We start from the raw sequence: 25462 nt of genomic DNA, 5'->3' as shown, positions 1-25462 counted from the left end.
TTTGTCCACTCCTTAGACCTCCTCAATCTGGCCATCTTGCGAAATTCGTTTATTTGCAGATGTCTACTAACTGTACTCTACCTCCCTAACAAATTTTATCTTTGTATGTCAAGTGGATTCAATATTTCATGACGAGTAACCTTTCCCACCCTCCGTCGTACCCTACCCTAGTTAAAAATCATAAGCACACCCTTGTTGATTGAAGGATGTTCTCTGATATGTTTAATCTATTATATCATACATGTATGGCTGAATCAAATTATTATGCCTCAACAGCTCTCACTGTAAAGGAAAAAATATTGTTGCTCTATGTATTTTTTCTACTACCATTTCATAATCTACCCAAACCATATCACAAAGGTATTACCAAACATCCTGTAGGATATATTAGCCTGTCCAACGCGGAAATGCAGCCAGTATTCTTGCCATCATTCCATTTGGGCATGATTTCTATAGTTATTAGGATAAGTTAGTTTAAGTTCCTTATTGTATTCTTTCTCAATATTAATCTTATCTAAACAAATTAGTGCAATTTGGCTCCACCTCATTGCACAAAAAGCACTATGGCTACAATGGCATACATTACATGACAGTGGCATAAATAACGAATATGTAAAAATAAATGCATTCTCTGCATGTTGTAATCTAGACGGCCGCATGGCGCAGTGGGTAGTGACCCTGCTTTCTGCATCCACGGTTGTGGGTTCGATTCCCACAACTGGAAAATATTTGTGTGATGAGCATGAGTGTTTTCCAGTGTCTGTGTGTATTGATACATTATATAAGTATTTATATGTAGTATATAATTGTATATTAATATTATAATATCAACTATCATAGCACCCATAACACAAGCTACTCTGTATGCTTACTTTGGGGCTAGATAGTGATGTATATTGTTTAAGTATATTTATTATTATTATTATTAATTACAAACAAAATTGAATATCATATTCACAGCTCATTGCTCACTGTGTCAATGTTATTTCTTTGTTTGACAAACTGGGGCCATTGTGTAAACTTATTGAGAGTAGATATAACAAGTTACCTTGAGTGAATTCCTATTGTTGTTATTGTTGTTGGTCTGGCTGTGGTTCTCTTGACCCTGTGGCTCCACCCGAGCTGTGTGGCGGACAACATACCTCTCCTCTCTAGATAAGTTCTCGTTTGACGTTGAAACATCTGTCTCACTGCCTGACAGACTTTGAGGAAACCCACTAGGTACTGGGAACAAATAAAATATATAAGTACCCACGAGAAATAAAGACAAAAATTGCTTTTGTAAATGTTTTACGCTAGCTTGGAGAGAATACAAAATATGCTAGTTTTTACAATTATGGTGACAAAAGTTGCTCAAAAATAAGCCTCATTGAATGATTGAGATTTGAAATTCACCAAAAAAAAAACTGAGTACAAGTTAATTAATTGCAGGTATGTTGTGTAAACTAACAGTAACCGTTGGTACGGAAGATAAACAAGGGCATTCACATAACATAAATGATTCATGAGTTAGGTATGCAGTTTTGTCAACCATAAACCATAATACTCACCAGTTTGTTTTTGTGTCCTCTGAATATTGTTAGCGAACGTGAGGAAACGACCCGTCGGTCGCATGGACCCCATGTTTATTACGCGACCTTTTTATGTTACAACCACAAGTTAATATGAACACAATTCACATCACATTTTGTATATTAATATCACTAAAATATTATGCTATGCGACATCCATCTGGAATTAAATCACATGCCACTGTTAAAAACATCACATATATGCGTAGAAATAGATTGCAATAAGAAAAAAACTAAGGATAAGCTCTCTTTACTATGTGAACACTGTAATCGTGTAAATTAACGTGACTGAATAACACATGTTTGACGATGCATAATATAATTTATTATCAAAAGCCAGTTCATAAACAAACTCACAATATTGCAAAAACACAAAATTGTAAAAATACAGATCACATTCGTTTTTAGTCCTACAAAAAAATTAAATCGAAAATAATTTACTTTTACGAGGACAATTTTTTTTCATTTGATAGAAACTTCACAGAGAAATAATAAAAATATTGTTCAGGGAGTTGTCAGTCAGTTGTCAAAGCATTTTTATGGTTTTAGGTGTGGGTTCTATACTTTTAGAGATTAGGAGTACGAATCAACATGACGCTTGAGAGTTCCACATGTTGACGCATGACGCTGGAGAGTTCCACAGTTTTCCTGGGAGTGACCTTGGATTGTAAACTTCAGTGGGGTGCTCATATAGAAAAACTGTCTGGTAAACTTAGCTCAGCGGCATTTGCCGTGAGAAAAATAAGACAGTTTACTGATGTTGATACAGCTAGGCTTGTTTATTTTGCGTACTTTCACAGCGTAATGTCTTACGGTATTTTATTGTGGGGCAAGGCTGCCGATATACAATCTATATTTGTACTTCAAAAAAGAGCAATTCGAGCAATATATCAATTAAAATCACGCGAGTCCCTTCGTCAAAAGTTTAAAGAAATAGGTATACTAACAGTAGCCTGTCAATATATATATAACAGTATAGTATATGTAAGACAAAATATTAATTTGTACAAACGAAAAGGAGATTTAAACCCACGTCTTACTAGACACGGGCATAAGTTAGTTATTTCTGCATATCGTCTCCAAAGAGTAAAAAAATCTTTTGTAGGTTTGGGTGTACTCTTCTATAATAAGATCCCCAAGACTGTGATGGACCTGCCAATGCATAGCTTTAAGCAATGTGTTAAAAAACATTTACTTAGTCGAGGGTACTACAACATTGATGAGTTCCTTAATGATAAAGATGCTTGGAGGCCGTTGGATCAGCTTCCACCTTCACACAGAAAGTAAAACTATAAGAAATGTAAACAGTAATTGTTATTAATTGTAAATTATAATACTGTATGACTTTTTCAAAAGAGCAACTGTTGAGTTTCTTGCCGGTATCTTCTCAGCAGAACCTGCCTTCCGAACCGGTCGTAGAATCTTTACAAATAGTCAACTGACGTGTCAAAAGTGCTTGTAAACTGAGCCTACTTGAAATAAATGATTTTTGATTTGATTTGATTTGATTTGCTTATTTCTTGAGATCGATGTGATCGGTAGGTAAAAGCGACAGTATGAGCAAGAAGAGTTTATTTATTTTACTTCGAAGTTTTGCTCGTCGGCAAGAGCCGAAGCTTCAGTAAAAAGATTTTTGGGCATAGGAGATTAAGCATGTTTTGGTTGCGAAAATAAATTAGTAGTTACAGGAATCAGAAGCGAGCATTAATTTCTACTAAGTACTACTGAATCATTTGGTCTAGTGGTATGATACTAAGGTATGTTACAATAATCTTAAGTTCGATCTCAGGCTCAGACCAATTATTATATAGGACCTGCCTCGCTAGACTTTACTTTTCTGTCAAATTATATGATCAGCGATCTAATGCGATTATAGAAACTGTCTCTATAGTATCGATGTTAAATAGTTGTAATCATGTTCGTCGGTTAAAGAGCTCCGTAAAAATACCTTTTTGTGCAATTTAATGGTGTAAAAAAACGGGGAAAAACTTCTAGTTTAGTATAAGATACATACCAAATCTAAGCTCATTTTCTTCAGAAAATGACAGACAATTTTGTTCGTGACTATGAGTGCGATACAGGTCCTTCTATAATTGGTCTGAGATCCCAGGTAACAGAATTTTCTTTTTTTTTCTCAATGATTGGTTTCTTTATTAACCATTCACTGCCCGCAAGTATTTTATCGAAAAGCCCGTCTGCGTTGAAGAAGTGCATTCCCTGACTGTCGAGTCAGGGAATGCAGTTTTAATCTACCGTTGTGAGCCATTTAAAAAATCTTTATATTCCTTTATCGCGAGGAGCATGATACTGTGCTCGCTGTGTTTTACATGTCACGTAACGGATACGATGGGCGACCGGTCGTCCATTTAGGAGTCAAATTTAAAATGTAGGTAAGTTTACATCGATAAAAAAAAATTAAAAGCAAAAATCTTCATTTAAATTTACGCTGTTTTAGTTCTAAAATATTCCGTTTGCGGAAATACTAGAGCTGCTACGTCCAACGTTTTCGTGAATGTACCTTCACTTCTTCTCCTTGGAGTATTTAATCTTTGGTCGTATCGAATACCGACTCGTATATCTATGTTGTTAATCGAATTAAATGACACTGACAGCAACTTAAGCTATTAACATTCATTTGTGGTCTGTGCTATTAACCATGCCATGGGAACTTAGAAGAACGTGAAATCTTTATGAAGCAGCGCCATCTACATTCTAGATTTAAGATTCCAGGATAGTAAATTCAATGACTTAAGGTGTGTATGTAATAAAATGTTTTTAGAGATTGAAACCACGGAAAAAAGCGTAAAAAAAAGAATTATTTTTCCTTTTAATTATGACGCGTAATAGGAAGAATGTGATTGTATTTCTAAAGCAAAGGGATTATTTAAGAAAGACAGTAAGTGTAAATTAATTTCAACGACATTCCACATAGTCGTTTGGCCTAGTGGTGTATAACAAAGGTACGATCTAATAATCCTAAGTTCGAGCCCGGGGGTATCGATGGAAAACTTTTTGTCTTTTTTTTTGTTTTTCTCTATTGGTTTCTTCAACTATTACAAATTAAAAAATCTCTCCTTTACAAAAAATATGCATTATTATTTTTATAACAATAATGGATACTGTACTAAAAATTCTGTGGCTAGTTACTAGATGGCGCTATCACAGGCGTTCCGAAAAAAATTAGAGTAGCCTATCTATTTCCAATAATACACTGTAATCTTTGCTATTAACCCTAATAACCTGTGGATGACAGTGACAATTATAATACGAGCAAAATAAAATTTAGAAAAATAATAAAATGTTACGCCGGATAATAAATAACAAAAATTACATTTCATTGCAAATCCAATTCGTGAAATTTGCAGTACAATCAAAACGACAATGTGCAATTAATATATCTGCCATTCGTAAGTTTTCAATCAGCCATAAAATACATAATTAAAGTAAATCGCTTATTTTTCACCATAAACTTACATATAATGATTACTGTCAATTGGTTTTCGGTGTCGGTGTCGCCCGAGAAAATCTCATTCCTTTGGGAAAGTTTAGATCAAAGAGTAAATTACTATAGTTAGATATAAAGACCTTATCTATACCATTTAATATCTTTAGTAATTATTAATATTTTATAAAATCTCTAATCTCTGGATTTACTGAACCAATATTAGTACCTATTTTACCACTAGAAAGTCACATTATTTGCGAGTGACATGGGCTATATTTTTAATAGAAACAAACTATGCAGGTGAAACTGCGGGTTGTCAGCTAGTATTGAATAAAAGCAGGTGTCACATTTTGGAAGTATATATGTAATAATTAGAAAATAATCAATTTTGTTTTGCTATTCACTATGAAATAACCGAGCAACAGCAACAGTGTTGGTTTGAAAGAGTGTTAGGAGTAGGTTCAACAATAGACAAACAGGGGGTCGAACCACCACACCTGGGGGTTGAGTCCAACCCGTTTACTACTCAGTGTCTTCCTGATCTAAAAATTTAACATTTCCCTTGGAGCATGCTCAGAAGTTATTCTACAACATTCAATTTAAAATTTTTCTATAAGGAGCATTGTAATTCACAATTGATCATTGTAGATTCAAAACTACAATGTGTCCTAAGTATTTATTTCTCTGTTTATCTATACTAATATTATAAAGAGGAAAGATTTGATTGTTTGTTTGTATGTATTGAATGGGCTTCAAAACTACTTAACCAATTTGAAAAATTCTTTCACTGTTGGGAAGCTATACTATTTATAGGCTGTATAATATTTTCAAATAAATTACAGGTAGGTTAAGAGTAAGGTAGGGAATGGGTCAAAGAAAAGCTTGACCAAGTCAGCTAGTTAATTAGTAAAGACAAATCCATTTGCACTAATTAAGTAGGTCTGCAGGTTTCTTTGCAGTCCCTGTATCATGTTAATTGCTTCTGATCTAGAGTGATTACCACTGACTACATTTCCCCTCCAATACTGGTCCCGCCAGGTACAGCAGCAGTTTTAATTAAGTAGTACATCTTAGCAAGTATGTTTTTATGTGTCTGGTTTTACTCCGAAAATAATATGAAAATCAGTATATTTTCAGATTGAATGGCAAAATACATCTAATGTTCTCTATATAATATTATATTGAGGTTTTCTTGCTACAAGTTGTCATGTTACATCATAGGTCAATAGATGAAATCATTATGTATATAACATTATGATTAAATATTTACAGATGGAGCTCACATAAAGAACAGGTATACACAAACTGTACCTTTTCGTCATTACTCTGAAAAAGTAAAGGTTGACGAATTAATTGTTGATTATAACCAAGTCAAAAATGCAACATTGAATGATAAGACATTAATTGTTGATGTGAGAGAGCCTGAAGAAGTCAAGGAACATGGAAAAATTCCTAACAGTGTTAATATTCCATGTAAGTTAGTAAAAAGTTTATAAAAAATACTAATTTTTAAACTTAAATTAATGTGATAAATGTGGGACTTTCTACAAACTTTTTGTATATTTTTAACCCCTTTTTCACAACAAAAGAAGTCTATTAAGCTGAAGCTCTATGCTCTAAGATCTTTTTATCTCTGTACTAATAACTCATCAAAATCAGTTCAGTAGTATAGCTGTGAAAAGGTCAGACAGTCCTATTGTCACATTTTTAGTAATGCAGTATAAACAAAATCATGACTTTCTTATTTGAACAGATGGCTACATATAAATTATTTTGTGCAAAACAATTGAATGAAACAATTAAAAATCATATTACTTTTAAATATTATTTTGCAGTGGGAACTGTATCAACAGCTTTAGGCACCATGTCAGATAAGGAATTCCAAACATTATACAAGAGGCCAAAACCCACTGAGGATACTGAAATTATATTTTATTGCATGATTGGAAAGAGGTCTGGAATGGCACAGCAAAATGCTATAAATTTAGGATTTAAAAAGTTAGTACTTAAAATGAGAACATTCTTAAAATAATATTTTTCTGTTTTCTAATTTGATTACTCTATTTTTAGTGTGAAAAACTACCTTGGCAGTTGGACAGATTGGGCGAGCAAGATACAATAATTTACGTTATAAATAATTGTTCTTTCCAAATAACAATAAACATAACCATGAATTAAGGAAAAAAAAATAGATGAAAAATAAAAAGGTTAATTAAAAAAATAGTTTATCAGCCCTATCCTACTAGTCTATTCAATGGTTAAATTATTCTAATTTACTGTGTCCATAAATTATTAAACTTAATATGAAAATAAAATTTACTATTATGTTATTTTTTTTTTTATATCCAATCAATTCATTATTACAAAACAGAATATACTGATAAGGAGTTGTTGGGGATATATTCTAACATTTATTGATAAGATACAAAGGACAAACTAATTTGAACTTGGAGTATTATCACTAAGATAATAACTGAAGTTTTATTAGATTGTTGTTTCATACTAGAAATATATAGAATAAATGAAGATTTTGATATTAATTACTCGGAAATTCGCACAAGCATAAAATAAACAAGACATTTATATGAAAATAAATTTATTGCTCTCCATATTTATTGTGATGGCCAAGAATGTAATGTTTTTCATCAGTCTTCTCATTACTGAACATTTATTACAAATTAAAAATCAAGCATCAGTTACAAAAAATTTAAAATCATGCAGTATTTAATTTCATGTATTTCTTAATTATTCCAAGTTCTTTTGTGTACATTATTTATGAACTCAATGAATAAAATTTATATAAAACTTAAATCAAAAATTCCATAGCAAATACATACTTAGGTTTTGTAAGTATATATAACACAACATGAAACAATCTCTATGTAAATGTAATTATGTTGTTAATAGTCTAGTGTTACAAAAAACACGTGAATATCAAAACTTTGAATTAACTGCACACCATAAATTTGATTTCAAAATGTATAAGGACATGTTAGTTTAAAAATTAATCACTATATTAAAATTGTGATGATGTGACATAGTTTCTATTAACCTAATTAATTGATTTTTTATTTTTATCATACCATACTTATAGATATAAAATTGTAAATTGATTTATAAAACATTTTTTATCAATACAATAAAATTGTCATGTAATCTTAGATTAAGTTTTTAATACTAATCAAAAGGATTATGGAAAATTTTTACTTGTAATTAACTATTAATATTATGTTAGACAATAATAATGATTTCAACTGAAAAATGATGACTTTAATAGTTTCAATTATATTCCTATTTCACAGAATTTTATACATGTTTTGTCTTTGTAACAATGTTATTCAAGAGGGATTTAATTTTAAAATTGTATAAAAAATCAATACCGAAAAATGTCTTAATCTGCAACTTTTTGGAAGTACTTCTTCTTTTCAGCTGGGTTGGGGATTATCTGAAAATTTTAAATTTGTTATATTATTTTAACTAACTATTATCCAATATTAAATAAGTTTGTATTTAACAGGAACTTTAACAGATTTAAAATTAAGCTGTAAATGATAAAAAATATAAATTCATTTTATAAATTTTATAATTCAGCATTCATATTTGCTTGTTATGTTAGAGAAGAATATACTTGATTACTCACAGTATCCTGTCCTGGCTTCCATCCCGCTGGACACACTTCCCCGTGTTGGTCAGTATATTGGAATGCTTGCACCAGTCTCAGAGTCTCGTCAACAGACCGGCCTACTGGCAAGTCGTTCATTGTGATTTGTCTCAGAATACCTTTATCATCAATAATAAATAATCCTCTCAGTGTATGGCCCAAGTCCTCCAAATACACTCCATAATCCTTAGCAATAGAATGAGTGAGGTCACTTAATAGGGGTATGTTTATTTTTCCGAGTCCACCCTCTTTTCGTGGAGTGTTGATCCAAGCTAGATGAGTGAAGTGTGAGTCAACAGAACATGCTACAACCTCAGTGTTGATCTTCTTAAATTCTTCTACTCTTTCAGAGAATGCCAATATTTCAGTGGGACATACAAAAGTGCTGAAAATAAAATTGATTCAAAATAAATTTATAATGTAAATTACTAAATATTTGAAATTCATTTATTACTAGCTTTGCCCTGTGCTATAACATATAGATCTCGCTCCTGTTTTAATACAAGGATAAAAGTTGTCTATAACTATAATCTTCAATTATTCCAAACTATAATCTGAATATATGCCAAAATTCATCAAGATCAATTTAGCTGTGCTGTATTCAATAAATAGTATAACTATTGACCTGACTGCTTTATATCAAACTAGCTGATGCCACATGATTTCACCCGCGTGGTTCCCATTTCCATAAGAAAACGGGAATAATATATAGCCTATAGCCTTCCTCAATAAATGTGCTATCTAACACAGAAAGATTTTTTCAAATCGGACCAGTAGTTGACCTGAGATTAGCACATTCAATCAAACAAACAAAATCTTCAGCTTTATAATATTAGTATAGATAAGAATTTTTATTATTCCTTGAGAGCCTAGGACATTTCGAAAATATAGATTGTTGGGCTAGTACTGGTTTGCATTAACATGGTCTTGTAACTATGAAAAGTTTGATAGACGTAAAAAAAAAAGAAAATGTAAATACTTACAAATCTAATGGATAAAAGAAGAATACTAGATATTTTCCCTTAAAACTAGATAAAGAAAGCTGTGTTATCTCGCCGTTCACCACTGCTGTCGCCTCCCACTCGGGAGCCGGTTTTGAAACTAAAACCAACGTGGACTATTATATTCTTATCATAACTTTTGAATAATAAAATATTAACATAATTTTCAAATAAAACTTACTCATTGCTTTTGTAAATTGCAATTTGTGATCAATTTTTCGAGCACCACCGGGAAAAACATTGCCGCTGCCGAACGAATAGCAGGAATCGCTTTCAAATAGAGTGGAATGAACACAACTAGAAACGAAACCTAAAAGTATAATTATCTTTGAAGCCGTCGGTACTCCTGCCATTGCAATTACAAAATTTTTAATAACTAATTAATATTTTAAAAATGTAACTAAAAAATGAACGGACACGTTTCGATTTCGCTTCCATACCAAAGAGTATACAAGGTGTCAACGATACAACTAGTGTTGAGTAGGACATACAAGAGGCAGGACATTTGTCCCGTACATGACGTCACAATGTAAGAGCGGCTCAACATTTAAAAATGTACTACTTCACATTTTCTGTCGCGGTAGTTGCTTTACTCGTACGCGAGAGAAAGCGAGACACTAGTACAAAAGTCGAATGGGACGTCATTCTGTGGTCCTGTCATATAATTTTGTACTATATCCCTTAACGCGACGGAAATAGTATACGATGCGTTTAGAAATATTATTTTTTGAATTTGGATCTATTCAATTGACATTTTATAAAAATAAAAATTACTTAATAATTTAAAAACTGAAATATAATAACCAAGGTGAATCGATCTATTTTATAGGTTAAAAATAGGTTTGGCATTTAATATCAGTATGTAAGACAAACTATTACTAACATAGAATACTTGTACCGAATCGTAAATCTATGATTACTAAGCTATATAATTGTACTAGTACAAACATGACATTTGTACACGTTACTTCAAACAAAGTTCAAATATGACATTTGTATTCGTTACTTCAAAATTCAAATGTAGTGCCAAGCTTCAGTACGCCTCGCCTCATTTGAAGTGGGACATTGTACTGCCCCGGTACAAAAAAGAGGCAACACTTACAAACTCTTTTTCAAATCATGTCCTACCCAACACTAGATACAACTATTTGACTGACAGCATCATAATTTCACATATTATGTAACTTGTAGTTTGGATAGGTTTGGGGCCATATATATATAACTAAATGTTCTAAGTCTATGTTTGGGGCAAAGGGTAGAAACATTAGTAGAAAGACTTTTGGACATTTTGGACACAGATTTTGCATGTGCTGGTTGCGGAAATAAATTACTATGGTCAAAGTACTTATTTTCTTTTTTTTTTGTTTATCTTAATTTAATTAATTATATCCAACCTTCAAGGTTTTTGACCAATTGGAACTTGTGCGTTGGGATTTGTTTGCAAATAAACAAAGTATCTTTCATTTAATTACCTCAACACATGATAAGTCATGTTTTGAGTCGTTAGACACTCAATGGTAACTCTTCTAGAAACATTTTACAAACTCAAGAGAAATGTTGCCGCACAAAGTTAGGTACTGGGAGGTACTGAGGCATGGTACTGGGGATTTCACATGATTTCCCATATAAAACATTCAAAAAAATCAGTTGCCTGTAAAGTCGGTTTACTGACGATAGTTGAACGTGATAGCATCATAAGAAAATACTGATGGAAAGGATGCATTTTTCAAAAGAATGTGTTCGTTTTTCTAAAATACTGTCTAATAATCTTAATACACCATTAAACATAGAAATTAGAATATACTTTATTTCTTGTAAAAAAAGTTGGCAATACTAGAGCGAGGGAGCGACGCATGACGTCATATTTTTTCGAGTGTGCAGCCGGCTCCATCGAATTATAAGACGTTGTCACGTCAAAAACTACTTTATTTCCATGAATAATTGAGGGTCTGGATTACAAACTTGTTTAACTTGGTACCTCCACTCCACTCCACACAATGCCACCATGGTCCTAAACCAAACTCTAAACTTCCAAGGTTAGTAAAATGAGATTTGTCCATAATAGAATTTTAGATCACAGAGAACAAAAATATTTTAATTTAAACGGAAATCGTTATCAAGTTTTCATTTTAATATGTACTACGCACACGTTTTAATTGGTCAAAAACCTTGAAGTTTGGATACAATTAACTTAGTATTATTAACTTATTATAAGGAACGCTTGGGTATTCTCTCTATACATTTCTTGATTGGTTTCTTCAAATATTTTAAAAGTATTTAAGTGTTTTACTAAACCTCGATGAGAAAAAAAAATTAAAATCAAAAATATCCATTTAAAATTGCCGCGGTCTTTTGCTCAAAAATATTTCGTATGCGGAAATAATTTCACTGCTACGTCCAACATTTTCGTTTATGTAGATTTAAGATTAACTTCTCCTTGGAGTATTAAATTCTTTGGTTTTGGTTCCTCCGTATGACTGTTTACGCGTCTACTACGCCTTTATTTTGTATGTTTTTTTTTTTCTTATCTACTTTTGTCTATGGGATAGTTTTTACTTTTTTTTTAATCTGTGTTGTGCATCGCATTCGCAACGCAGGGAATGTTGTATTTTGTACTTTCGTAATTTTATTCGTATTTGCATAAAATAAGCTAAAAATGATTTTATTATCGCATTTTATGTCATATTCCTAATTTTAATAGCGTTCCGGCCCGTCGCATTAAGTTGCGGTAAGTTCGTAGTCCCGCTTCACAAGTGTCTGTATATCCACTTGTCGTTCATTATGGCCGTCTGATTACATTAAGTTTTATGTTTGGAGTCGCGTAGTGAGTAATACGCGTTAAAAAGTGCATATAAATTACTTGCGAGTATTGTTAGAAAAGTATAAGTGTTGTACGTTGTAGATGGACGGACCAGACGAAGGGGTCCTGGATGTGGATCTGTTAGCTGATGATGGGTCAGACGATGAGAGCGAGGTCCCGCCGTCCTCAGGTACCCATTTGTTTTATGTATTCTATATTATAGTCATAGTTATACACAACTTAATTATAGTCATTTGTTAAATTTGTGTTTCTATGATGTACAATAAAAAAGGCGCGCAAGCTTTTATTACTAACTTTAAATGTATTCTCTGACTACTAAATACACCTATGAATACAGACCTCTCTCTCATGAAAGTGAGATAAGATTTAGACCATTCTGCTTTACAACTGAATGTAATTTGTTCTTTTTTATTTGTAACAATCTTGATAGGTCTTAAAATAATGGAAGGTTCAATGTGCCAGTTGAATAAACACACCCCCCATTACTAATATGGGTCAGAATGTTAGGCTTTTATACAACATAATTAAATAATTAAATAATTTATTTTAAGTTTGGCATTTTTATATCATCTTAGCCAAGCTCTACAGTTACATGACAAGTTTATAAAAGTATGGTATTTGTGCAATAGAATTAAATCTAGAAACTCAAAATATCTGTTCAAACTGTTAATGTTAAGGTGTAATTTGACAATACAGAAAATATCATTTTATGTGTGTATTATTTACTATTATTGCATTTCTTAGGGATGTTACAAACTTTTTAATTGCTAAAATTCATAATATCAACTGAGTGAATTAAAAAAACATTGTTGTGAGTATTCATTCTTATTATAAATTGAATCACATGAAAATTCTGTTTGATGTTATCAACAGGTTCTAAATGGGACATCAGATATAACAGTTGCTCTCCTACAGATTTCTACCCTGGCCCAGCATCCACACCAACATCATGTGCTTCTTCACCACGGGGCGAGGAGCCAGCTTCGCCACTGGCAGTGGTATCACAGCCAGCATTCTTCCATCACCAGGCCTATACTCGCCCATTCTTTACATCTGGGAGGAGGGGCCCGGGAAGACCACGCAAAGAGGGTCCCAAGCTGGCACGTGAAGGGAAAATAGTTAGAAGGTAAGAAGAAAAAGAAATATACTTTATCGTACACTAAAAACAAAAATAAACAAAAACTTATAACAAGACTTAGAAACTAAAGTACAATAAGCAGTCTTATTGCTAAATAGCAATCTCTTCCAAACAACCACTGTGGAAGAGAAAAACAAGCATAGATACGGTATATATACAAATATAGGTAATATTTGTGTCTATATCAAAAGTTGCTACAACATTTAGTGTTTTGTGAATTACAGAATTCTTTAGCACTAATCCAATCAATCAATCAAATTTGTAGTGAGAAATACAATATTTGAACAATGTTTAGCCTAAATCTGGCCTGCAAAATTATTAAAAAACAAATTCCATTTGATCTATTGGAATGACATGAATAACATTACATACTACAACTCAGAAACTGTCCAACAGAAATTAGCCCCTGTAGCCAAGTGGCACGACAATTCTCTTTCTATGATCGCTAATGCTTCGAAAACTAGAAAAATGTATGAAAATGACATTTGCTATCAACAGGTCACATGATTAAGATCTGTCATTCCCATACATTTTTCTAGTTTTCGAAGCGTCAGCGATCATAGAAAGAGAATTGACGTGCCACTTGTCTACAGGGGCAGGCAGATTCACTAAACTTTTGTAGTAATATTTTAAATACATGATTTAGAAACACTGATTTTAACCTTTAGGTGCCCTTCTTCAAATTAAACTTTGGAGATCAGGTGGAGAAAACTTTTCCAATCTCTTGAAATATTTATCAGCTGGCTGTAATAACTCTTTGTCAATTCCTTAATATCGTCCACCCATTTACGTCGCCGTAGCCCTGGTGCCCATTTCCCCACTATCTTGCCTTCTAGGATCAACCTAGGAATCTCGTAGAAGGGTTCTGTTTGCAGATGTTCGAAAAATGCAACCTTCCGCCTAATTACAGTTGACAGCTTGTGGTTGTAGTTATCTGTATGAGTTAAAATTTGAGAGTTTGTGTGTTGTTATTGTAATCTCTGGATCCATTGAACCAATTTTGATTTTTTTTATATGTGTAATAAAGAAGTAGGCTAGGCTATTGTTATGTTAATATAATTTAACAGCTCGTGATGTGTTTCTATTGTTCATTTTTTTAAACTATTTATGGAATATGTATGTCTTTACACAATTACACAATTAAATTCTAAGATTGAAGACTCATTGAAGCAATAGGAAGATTTAACAAACAACAAAATTCAAGTGTACAAAGTTAACATAAATCATTGATCACAAATATATCATTGATCATAATGAAAAAATATTAAAAACATATTTATGGTGATTCACATTGACTTGAATAGATTGTTGTAGTATTATGGCGACTTTTATGGAATAAGTTATAACATAAATGTATTGTTACAGATATAGAGGCAATTTAGCTGGCTCCGTCAGGGGTGCAAAAAGACACCGCACCAGTCGAGATGAGGCCCCTGATGACATAGTAGATGAGGATGACTTCACCATGCCTGCACCTGAAGAACCACCCTATATGCCAGAAAAATGGTAGTGCTATTAATTTCAATGCTATTATTTTGATTTTACTAAGATAGAAGAGACCAAGGTTTGGCCACTGTGTACCCTCTCCAAACCAGCCAGTCAAACTTGCTGTGGAAGCTTTCTAGCCACCCAGCCTATCAATTATGTACGAGTATCTCTGTCTACGAAACAAAAATATGATTCAAAACAATGCAGTAGCTCATGGTTTGAATCATGCACTGACATTATAGGCTAGTTGACAAAAGTTAGTTTTTGACGAAATTACTAGTTATCAATTAGTTTGATTATATAATGATTTATTTATTTTGCTATCATCCGCGAAAAGTCGACGAACCCATGCGACAACGTCACCCAGGTCCGACAAAATACTCTCTACGTACGTTTCACCCCAAAACCGGAGCATCCTCAGGAGATGTTGACTTTACAACGTGCAATTGCAAAGTCAAAGTTTTTAGAAAAATTTAAACTTTTATTAATTAATATTGATATATTTCGGACCCGTATTTCATGTACTAACTAATTAATATTGGTTATATTAAATTTGATATGAGTCAACTACCCTATTGAGAGGCAGGTCACTGATCGGCTTAAGTAGTGTCATTATGGAGATTGGGTTAGTTGCGCATTGTCCTTTCCGTTTTACCCTTCTCCTTTAGGGATAGAGAGATCCTGGCCCTAGTGAGCCATTAAAAATTGCTGGATGAAAATAAAACTGGCAAGTTAATTTCAGGCCAGGAAAAGTATGTGCCTTATGCAACCTGAGCGAACGCAGCCAACTGGGGCAGGGCGAGATGCGTCAGTTCGCTTGTCCGGTGGACACAGACGGCAGCACCACCCCTGTGGTGAGCAACTCGGGGGGCGCCACCCCCACGAGCACGCCCAGCACCCCCGTGCAGACCCTGCCCGCAGGGCTGGCCTCACCACCGCCAGAGCTGATGGATGGAAGCCAGCAGCAACAGGCCATGCCATTGAGCAGACGGCAGAAGGCTTTCAATAAATGCAAGTAAGTGACATACAAGCTGCAACAATTATATTATATTTGGTTAGATGATACCTCAAAGTGTATATTGAAGGTGGACAATATTTCTTTCCTTAGTTACCGTTCCATTAATTAACATTTCTTTCTTTTGTCTCAAGATATATATTATATGTTATCCTAGTTCTACCAGCATTTTAACACTCTTTGTGTAGTATTTATGAATATGTGTTATTGTGCTATAAAATGTGAGCTAATTTTCATTTATCTTTATAGGACTCCATTATACAACATGGAGCACACAGATGAGCTATCCATCATTGGGTTTCTGGATTGCTTGGAACTGCCAGCAGTGGTATCATCCGGTATGCTGTACGTTCACCGATGCTGCCTTGAATTCAGCCCCCCATTCCACGACCAAGTTGCTGCTGCATGTAACTCTGAAGAGGACAAAGAGCAACTGGAGGAGGCCAGGGTCAGGGGCATTGTTACAGCAGCCCTCAATAGAAAATGTGCCTTTTGCCTGCGACATGGAGCAAGCATACCCTGCAAGGTCAGTGTTACATGTTTTTTGATGACTTGAAACAAAGACATAAAATAAACTAATAACAATTAGTATTGAGTATTTCATCCCTAATTTAATAAATTATAACATTTCTTCTTTGATCAAGAATGTAAAGAAATAGGTAATGAATTACACAACGAATTAAACTAAAATATTGTTTGTTCATAACTGTTATATGACATTCAATCTCAGACCAATTACTTTTGGACTTGTACACTGAAAACCACCAACACAATAATCTGTCATTTTTTGAGAGTTGTCCCCCTCATTATTAACTTATACATCAAAAATATTCAACACCAATAAATATATCCTGTGTTACTGTGTACACATAACTGAAAATTTAAATTATAATACACACATGTGTAATTTAAACACAATGAAAAATCAATTCTATAGATGCAGTTTGTATAAATATGTTAGATCGTGATCATATACTTTGACCGAGGGAGCCGTCTAGCGAGGCAGGTCCTGTGGTAATTGATCCAAGCATTAAATTCATCATACAGGAGACCTCTCTACAAGATTTCAATCTCTAAATAAACCATACTTATAGTTTGATTTATACAATTATACCTTTATTGTTTACAGTTTAGCTGTAGTAAATACTTCCATCTGCCGTGTGTTCTTGCATCTGGTGGCTTTATGGACTTCCAAAGCAGATCGTCATTCTGCAAAGATCATTTATACCAAGTGCCTGTTGATTGTAAGTTTCATTTGTTAATTTATTTTGCTGTTACATACAAATGTCAAATGAATTTATTTCAATGAATTAAAATTATTGAATTAAAATAAATAATCAAACAATTCATAAGAATATATGATTTAAATTACATAATAATATCTTTTTTATAGCAACAACTATTTACTTATGGTTCTGCTTTTATTTCTGATGATATATATATTTTTCTTTTTCCTGTCTATTAGAGATTAGTCTCTGGACGATTAATGTAGGTTAGGTTATTAGGTTACTAACAAAATATTAGGTTACATACAATTAACATAGATATAACTAAATTTTTTATTAACAAAATGAGTCTTGGTTACTTGAAATCAATGAATTATTATAATTTATTATTATTATTATCTGATCAATTCATTGCTAAATATGTCATTTTGTCATACAGAATTGATAATGAAATATTTAATTGTAGGTTCAGCTGACATAGACTGCCGAACGTGTCGCACCATCGGCGACATAACGAACCTGATGACGTGCGTGGCTTGCGGCGGCCACTACCACGGCACCTGCGTGGGGCTCGCCCAGCTGCCCGGTAAGTTTTTACTGACATTTAGGCCTAATAATATTCTATTTATAGACTTTATTACAAGTATATATAGAAAGAAAGAAATAGTACATTACTACAGCGGCCGGCAAAAGAGGCATTGATTCTTACATATGTGTGCCTCGGCTTCGCCTCGGCCTATATTCTCACGTTCTTCCATCAATGCCTAGTTGCGGCCCAGGCTTGTATAGTACTTTTCTCAAATAATGCGCGGAAATTAAACTACTGTTTACCTGTTAACCCTACATTTATATTTTTTAGATGTATATCCGTAAAAGGCGACACTTTGGTTTTATTGTTTGCTGGGATGAATGGGCATATACTTTGTGTTGGAAGTCCGGTTCCATACTTAACAGTGCTATGCTGCTACTATTGTAGTAGTAAGAGTTGTAATGTATTTGATCTAGCATCTTGTATATGTTTGACGGCCTCCGTGGCGCATTGGTATGCGCGGTGAATTTACAAAACGGAGGTCCTCGGTTCGATTCCCGGCTGGGCAGATTGAGATTTTCTTAATTTGTCCAGGTCTGGCTGGTGGGAGGCTTCGGCCGTGGCTAGTTACCACCCTACCGGCAAAAAGCGTACGGCCAAGCGGCTTAGCGTTCCGGTACGATGCCGTGTAGAAACCGAAAGGGGTGTGGATTTTCATCCTCCTCCTAACAAGTTAGCCCGCTTCCATCTTAGACTGCATCATCACTTACCATCAGGTGAGATTGTAGTCAAGGGCTAACTTGTAAAGAATAAAAAAAAAAAAATATGTTCTGTTTCGGCGAAGTGTACGTCGCGAAACGATAACAGCGGCGTGTGTTGCAGGCGTGCGCGCGGGCTGGTCGTGCCGCGCGTGCCGCGTGTGCCAGGTGTGCCGCGGCGAGGCGGGCGCGGGCGCGGGCGAGGCGCGCGCCGTGGCGTGCGAGCACTGCGACAAGCTGTACCACGCCACGTGCCTGCGCCCCGTCATGGCCACCGTGCCCAAGTACGGCTGGAAGTGCAAGTGCTGCCGCGTGTGCAGCGACTGCGGCGCGCGCTCGCCCGGCGCGGGGCCCTCGTCGCGCTGGCACGCGCACTACACCGTCTGCGACTCGTGCTACCAGCAGCGCAACAAGGTGAGCCCACGCCCTTGGACCATTAATAACAGGACCTGCCTCGCTAACCTGGCAAAGATCAAAAATCAATGATCTAACGCGTTTATAAAAACTGTTGCTATAGAATCGATGTTTCATTGTTGTAATCGTTTTCGTCGTGTAAAGAGCTCCCTAAAAATGCCAGGTTGTGTAGTTAAGTGGCATAAAAAACGGCCAAAAACTTGTAGTTTAGTAAAAGATGGAGTAATGTTTCATTTGTAAGTATTTCTACCTTAAATTCATCAAATTTGTAATAAAAATAATTTCTAAAAAGAATCGATTCTTTTGACGAAACAGCAAAAATCGATCAAGTAATCGAACATTCTATGTATATATTCTGTGGATAGTTTACGCGATGTGTTGTTTAGTCTGTGTAAAAATTACGCGTGTGTGTATTGGCAGTCAAATTTATAGTTGTGTGTAGTGCAAAGAGTATAATAAGTATATGGGAAAAGAGAGCCCTCTTGAAGATTTTCGGTGGCTTAAATTGAAGCGCCAACTGCGGTTTGGAGTAAACTTATAGGTACTACTAAAACAGCGGCAATTTTATTTAAATGGAGATTTTTAATCGAGGTTTAATAAAACTCAAAAAATATTAAAAAAAACGAATTGAGAAAAACAAATAAAAAAAAACAAAAAAAAAATATATATTGTGATGTAATCCATTCCCCACCCGGGCTCGAACCCATGACTATTCCTATTCATATGTAACTTTGTTAGAATCCGTTCGACCATGTTCACCACTGGACCAGATGACAGTTCATGGCCATGTTGAAATTAATATACGCTTACTTTGTTATACCCAATAACTTACAATCGCAACCAACACAATTTAATTCATGATCATACTGTAAAAACTGTTTAAGTATAATATTCACGGGCAATCGGACAAAACTGAGGAGTCAAAATATTTTTATTTAAAAAAATAATTGCAGAATAAATATAGAAAAGTATATGAAGTCGTAACTAATTTGCAGACATTATTTGCTATCAAACGCATTAAGGACTGGAAAATGGCTTGGAAGAAAAACGCCACTGCTCCATGTTTTGCCTCCCCATGAATATCACATACTATAAATATTTTGTTCCCGGACATAATATAAAGATTATTACTTCATATCATCTTAGCCATTTAGCTAATACTAGCGGACGCCCGCGACTTCGTCCGCGTAAAAATTGATGTAAACTTCTCTACCTCTACCTTACCCTGCTCGTAAACCTACCCAACCCTACCCTACCCTACCCTACCCTACCCCTACCCCTACCTTACTCCTACCCTACCGCTAACGCTAACCCTTCCCTCCCCCACCTTACCCTACCCTAACCCTACCCGTAACCTATGCATACCATATCCTACCCTACTCCTAATCTATCCCTACCCTACCCCTACCTTACTCCTACCCTACCGCTAACCCTAACCCTTCCCTACACCTACCTTATCCCTACCCTAACCCTACCCTACCCGTACCCTACCCCTACCCTACCCTATCCTACTCCTCCCCTACCCTATACGTTCCATATCCTTCCCCTACCTCTACCTTGCCCCTACCCTACACTACTCCTACCTTATCCGTACCCTACCCTACCCTACCCTACACTTTCCCTAAATTACCCCTACCTTACCTCTATCCTACCCCTTCCCTACCTCTATCCTATCCCTACCCTCAGCAAAATTGGTCCAGCCTTTTGTGCGTGGTGCAATGACCAAAAGACTATAATTTCCCAAGCGACTTCTATGCTAGTACTATAAAGAGGTATAGTTTGTGTGGTTGTCGGGGGTAATCTCTGGATCTACTGGACCGATTTGGAAAATTCTTTTACCAATAGAAAGCTACATTATTTGCGAGTGTCATAGGCTATGTTTGGTCCTCATATTCATACGGGAACGGGAACCACGTAATTGAAACCGCGGGGCGTCATATAGCGGCATTTCTGCGACTTTCAGAAATTTTGTATTATCTCCGAAACTATATAACTAATTAACATACTGTAAAGGGCAAATCTTATCTCTATAATATCCTTGTGATTATTAAATAATTTATTTTGATAAGGATTTAAGTTTAGTTGTGTAAATAATGACGTAAACCTTAGTTTAAAATTTAAATAATTTATTAAAGTACTAAAGGTACTATATCTGCTAAAATATAAAAGATAGATATATTGTCGCGGAATTTTTTGTAGAACTTTTAAAGGTTCAAAAAGCCTCCATACATTTATTTCAGTTATACGCAATGGTTGAGGCAGCGCATGCGAATAAGTAAGTTTTTCGGTCTGACCTGTAAGAGAAAACCCGCGATATCTCAGTAGTTATATATGATAGAAATATAAAATATATATAGCCTATAGCACTCCCCGATAACGTAGCATTCTACTGGTGAAAGAATTTTTAAAATCGGTCCAGTAGTTCCGAAGATTACCCAATTTCAAAAAATTGTTACAAACTTACAAACTTACAAACTTTACCTCTTTATAATATTAGTATAGATTGTTGCGTAGTTGCCATTTGTTACTTAAAAACTAACCAAACACTCTATGTTAACTTATGCGTCACATATTTTATTAAATGAAGAAGTTTGATTTGCAAAACGATTTAAATATATATTTCATGATGTGGTCTATGAAATTATTACAGAGGTACTATTTTTTTCATTATCGTTAAAATTATTAAATATTACGAAATGGTTGCAAATATTGATACTGGGCACACTAAGATTAGCGATGGAATTGCTGCCATCTGTTGAGATATTTTTACCAACTTAGTCGAAAAGTTGTTTCACTACTAGATCTAGATGGCCTGTAAGTCAACAAATTGCTCAGAATGTATGGAACTGTCCCCTCCCTGGTGTAGTGTATGGACACAGAATATATTTAATGGTGTTAAATATTCTTGATGTGTAAGTTTACTTAGTCCCCCTCAAAAAACGACAGACTTTTTTGTTGGTGAATTTGGGTGCGAAACAGATCCACAGTCTAAATAGTCAAAGGCCTACGCCACGTTTACATTATGCACAGGCATAGGCAGGACGGCGGCGTGGTGTTTACATAAAAGCACGTCCCGTAGCCGCCTCATAATCTCTACACTGAATAAACTTAAACATAATTGGAACATATTCAGGAATAGGAACCTATATCACAAATATTCTCTCTCTAGCTGACGCCGCGCGGTTTTACCCGCGTGCTTCCCGTTCCCGTAGGAATACGGGGATAATATATAGCCTACAATAAGTCGATAAATGGGCTAGCTAACACTGAAATAATTTTTCAAATTGGACCAGTTGTTTCCTGAGATTAGCGCGTTCAACCAAACAAACAAACTCTTCAGCTTATTAGTATATATTGTCACACACCTCAGTACTACTGTTTGTATGTGCAATGGCTACTTCACCAAATTTTGTATCAAATCAAATTTTTACAGCAAATAAATATAATTGCAGGGATCGTGTTGTCCGCTGTGCCGGCGCGCCTACCGTGCTGCTGCCTACCGGGACATGATACGGTGTTCCACCTGTCGCAGGTACGTTACTGCCATCATTATTATCATCCATCATCATTCATCATTATCGTCATCATCCATCATTATCATTATCATAGACATGGCCGTTACCGCCTGAAAGAAGTTGTGCTGGCATACCCAAATGCCACATTATGTTCTAGTCTTGTTTGGTACATAGTGTGCCACAGGAGACAACATTTACAGTTCAAGCTAAAACGACAAGTTTAACACTATGAAAACTCATCTAAATTATATATCATCATATCATCAAATATTCTTAAAAAGACATATTCAGTCAGTTCATTATCAAAATACTGTCACAAAGGACATTGACCTACAGGAATACCAAGCGATTCATAGGTGGAGTATGTTGTTTATGGGTTGACTGTACCATATGTCTTCCAGATATATCTCCCTACTAGCATCTTAGTTATAAAACTTTTAATTTATTTCTCCCTATATTTATTTATTTAAACAGATATGTCCACGGACTTTGTGACCCGGACGCGGATCCGCAACAATACAGACATAAGAAAGAGCAAAACCCGACTTACGAATACAGCTGTCCCATATGCAAAGCGAACCAACAGCTGACTGGATCCAAACCTGGCTGTGAGTTCTCTTTGAGTTTATACTTTTAAACATTACTACTTTTAGTAAGTTTAAGTGCAAATTAATTTAATCAGTTCCAGGAAATTTATTTGGTTTTGGATGTAGTGGTCTTCTCCTTCTCAGAGTGCCTCTCCATTACTGAAGGACAGCGGTCAGCTTTCTAAACATTTCCTTGTCCATGGCTAGGCGGAAAGTTCTTCGACTCGAAACAGACCAAATGTGTGTGTGTGTAAACAACAGATAGTTGTACACACAAACAAGACTGTCAAACGCTTGTCTTACCACTACATTAAAACTAGAGTTACAAAACTGAATAAATTATACAATTAGTATTGTAAGAACATAATAATTTATTTGAATACTTTGGATTAGAAACAGATAAGCAGTCTTAAAAGCAGAAACGCTATTAAATATTAGGCTGAATTGTGTCAATGATCATTGTTGTTTGCAGCCTTTGAAGATGACAATATGGCGTCGACGTCGCAAGACTCATCGTTTGGTGACGATACACCGCAGGACCAAGACCCTCTTGCTCTTGAACCCAAGGTATTAATTTTTCATTTATCACGGCTGCCAGAGGATTATGTTTTTGAATGTATGTTAGAAGGATTGTGTAAAAAGTTATGATAAATGTAACAAAACAATAAATTCTCTATGTCACAACAGAGACAAATATACTCATTATAACAGTCCATCTATTTAAGCTGTAGACTATCTTCTTCTTAAAGTGCCTCTCCCTTACTGAAGGTCAGTCAGCTTTCTAAACTTCTTGTCCATGGCTAGGCGGAAAAGTTCTACGACTGTCTTTATGCCAGTCCACTCGCGTATATTCTAAGGACTTCTTCCTGCTCCTCTTTTGCTTGCAACCTTCATCTTGCCTATCATAATGGTTTGAAGCTAGTAATACCTATCGTGTCGCATATAAAATATGTCCTAGGTTCGAAATCTTCTGCTGCCTGATGGTTTTAGCTCTGACTTCCTCTGAATTCTGGCAAGAACTTTAGTGTTAGACGCTTTCGCCGTCCAGCTGTAGACCATGCCAGACTTGAGCATGGTCTACAGCTGGGCACCTATATACACATTGTTCAATATTAACTTAACCAAAAAAATGTATAATTAGGTATTATAAAATATAGTACATAATTCTGTCTCTAATGTGTAATATAGTAATGATCATAATAGTTTTAATTAGTAATTGGGGTCAGCAATAGATGTCTGTATATTGCTGGATGATATTGATAATGATAAAAAACCGTAACATTTTCAGTAGGGCAGTCATAAACATTATTCAATTCAAAATTTAAGTCCCTAAGGTACTATTTTTGTGTTGATGCTACTTTTTTGATTATTCAGGTTGTTTCTCAAATTGACGTGGGCCTCGGTAAAGGAAAACCGTATACAGTTTCATCAAAAGTAGCCAAAAAAAAAATAGGTGGCTACAAATTAAAAGGTGGCTACCCACCTGCTGGAAAACTTGGCTTTCAAAAGCGGCAGAGATCTGTTTTTGACTTGGGCCGAAAGAGAGGTTCTAAGCCGAAGATGAGAGGAGTGTTCGGGGTCCCAGGGTTGGGGCTGCAGAGACCTCAAGCGCCTGACAATAAAACATCTGACGATGATCCAGGTAATTTCAAAATTATAATATTAAGGTGGTTTTTAATATGGTCAGTCCATTTACTTTTATCATTGGTTTGTGGCATTGTTAAAAGTTAATAATGCAGGAGGTTTTTTCTAACTTTTATAACAACTTATTGGTATTTATTTACAATAACTTATTAAGTACCATTACATTGGTAACGCGTGCAACCGCGCGCAGCGCGCGTTGAGAGAGGTGCTTGAGGGGTGGGGAGTGAAGGTTTTGATGGTTACTGAATGTTATCTTGATTGGACCCGTCTTCTTGTAAGCAAACCAAACTAACACTATCTTGTTCCAAATTTGCTATTTTGTGACAATGAATGATATAGCGGTTTCCACACTGTCGGCAGGAACCATCCATGATCACGATTAAAAGAGGATTTGTGAACATTATTCATATTTCAGGAGTAGAGAACAAACTGGTGCTGTGCTCGAGTAAGGACAAGTTCGTGCTGACGCAAGACTTGTGCGTGATGTGCGGCGCCATCGGCACGGACTCGGAGGGCTGCCTCATAGCGTGCTCGCAGTGCGGGCAGACTTACCATCCCTATTGCGTCAGCATTAAGGTAAACATAGGGATTCATGGTCACTATTGCATGAATAAAACCTCTAGATTTTGATAAAAATGTTTTAAAGAAC

At 35.2% G+C, this 25462-nt stretch overlaps 4 protein-coding genes across 12 annotated transcripts in view; 2 read left to right on the top strand and 2 right to left on the bottom strand.

The window, feature by feature from the left end:
• LOC112043466 (angiomotin-like protein 2) overlaps positions 1-2086 on the bottom strand; it is a 30912-nt gene extending 28826 nt beyond the window's left edge. The window contains exons 1-3 of the mRNA XM_052884586.1: positions 1929-2086; positions 1551-1731; positions 1049-1224 (exon numbers count right to left, since the gene is read on the bottom strand). Coding sequence (XP_052740546.1) covers positions 1049-1224; positions 1551-1623 — 249 coding nt within the window. The 5' untranslated portion in view covers positions 1624-1731; positions 1929-2086. The remainder of the gene's footprint in view (positions 1-1048; positions 1225-1550; positions 1732-1928) is intronic.
• Positions 2087-4818: 2732 nt separating this feature from the next.
• On the top strand, positions 4819-8281 carry LOC112043469 (rhodanese domain-containing protein CG4456). The gene is made up of 4 exons (XM_024078881.2): positions 4819-4978; positions 6289-6489; positions 6852-7014; positions 7087-8281. Exons 1-4 carry the CDS (start codon positions 4870-4872, stop codon positions 7136-7138), a joined length of 525 nt encoding a protein of 174 aa, XP_023934649.2. The 5' UTR covers positions 4819-4869; the 3' UTR covers positions 7139-8281.
• LOC112043468 (peroxiredoxin) lies at positions 7596-10131 on the bottom strand. The gene is made up of 4 exons (XM_024078880.2): positions 9860-10131; positions 9661-9778; positions 8657-9062; positions 7596-8461 (listed from the first exon to the last, which is right to left on the bottom strand). Exons 1-4 carry the CDS (start codon positions 10029-10031, stop codon positions 8408-8410), a joined length of 750 nt encoding a protein of 249 aa, XP_023934648.1. The 5' UTR covers positions 10032-10131; the 3' UTR covers positions 7596-8407.
• A 2127-nt stretch (positions 10132-12258) lies between these two features.
• The window catches only part of LOC112043441 (histone-lysine N-methyltransferase 2C), a 62627-nt gene continuing 49423 nt past the window's right edge, over positions 12259-25462 (top strand). For all 9 annotated transcript variants that reach the window (XM_052884706.1, XM_052884704.1, XM_052884709.1 and 6 more), the window contains exons 1-14: positions 12259-12406; positions 12581-12668; positions 13415-13625; positions 15003-15143; positions 15868-16140; positions 16390-16666; positions 17270-17384; positions 17833-17952; positions 18778-19067; positions 22520-22599; positions 23057-23190; positions 23642-23736; positions 24544-24811; positions 25229-25389. In XM_052884706.1, coding sequence (XP_052740666.1) covers positions 12581-12668; positions 13415-13625; positions 15003-15143; positions 15868-16140; positions 16390-16666; positions 17270-17384; positions 17833-17952; positions 18778-19067; positions 22520-22599; positions 23057-23190; positions 23642-23736; positions 24544-24811; positions 25229-25389 — 2253 coding nt within the window. In that variant the 5' untranslated portion in view covers positions 12259-12406. The remainder of the gene's footprint in view (positions 12407-12580; positions 12669-13414; positions 13626-15002; positions 15144-15867; positions 16141-16389; positions 16667-17269; positions 17385-17832; positions 17953-18777; positions 19068-22519; positions 22600-23056; positions 23191-23641; positions 23737-24543; positions 24812-25228; positions 25390-25462) is intronic.

The sequence above is a fragment of the Bicyclus anynana genome, chromosome 12 (assembly GCF_947172395.1).
Source record: "Bicyclus anynana chromosome 12, ilBicAnyn1.1, whole genome shotgun sequence".
NCBI lineage: Eukaryota > Metazoa > Arthropoda > Insecta > Lepidoptera > Nymphalidae > Bicyclus > Bicyclus anynana.
Note: the sequence above shows the minus strand (reverse complement) of the source record. Positions and strands in the feature narration are given on the sequence as shown.

What these genes read in the sequence shown, in the direction of transcription:
- LOC112043468 (XM_024078880.2), bottom strand. Translation starts at nt 10,031, where the DNA reads ATGGCAGGAGTACCGACGGCTTCAAAGATAATTATACTTTTAGGTTTC. An exon ending in TTCTTTTATCCATTAGATTT is followed by an intron (nt 9,063 to 9,660) that starts GTAAGTATTTAC and finishes TTTTATTTTCAG; the next exon opens with CACTTTTGTATGTCCCACTG. An exon ending in GGAAGCCAGGACAGGATACT is followed by an intron (nt 8,462 to 8,656) that starts GTGAGTAATCAA and finishes TAAAATTTTCAG; the next exon opens with ATAATCCCCAACCCAGCTGA.
- LOC112043469 (XM_024078881.2), top strand. Translation starts at nt 4,870, where the DNA reads ATGTTACGCCGGATAATAAATAACAAAAATTACATTTCATTGCAAATC. An exon ending in TAACAGTGTTAATATTCCAT is followed by an intron (nt 6,490 to 6,851) that starts GTAAGTTAGTAA and finishes ATTATTTTGCAG; the next exon opens with TGGGAACTGTATCAACAGCT. An exon ending in ATAAATTTAGGATTTAAAAA is followed by an intron (nt 7,015 to 7,086) that starts GTTAGTACTTAA and finishes CTCTATTTTTAG; the next exon opens with TGTGAAAAACTACCTTGGCA.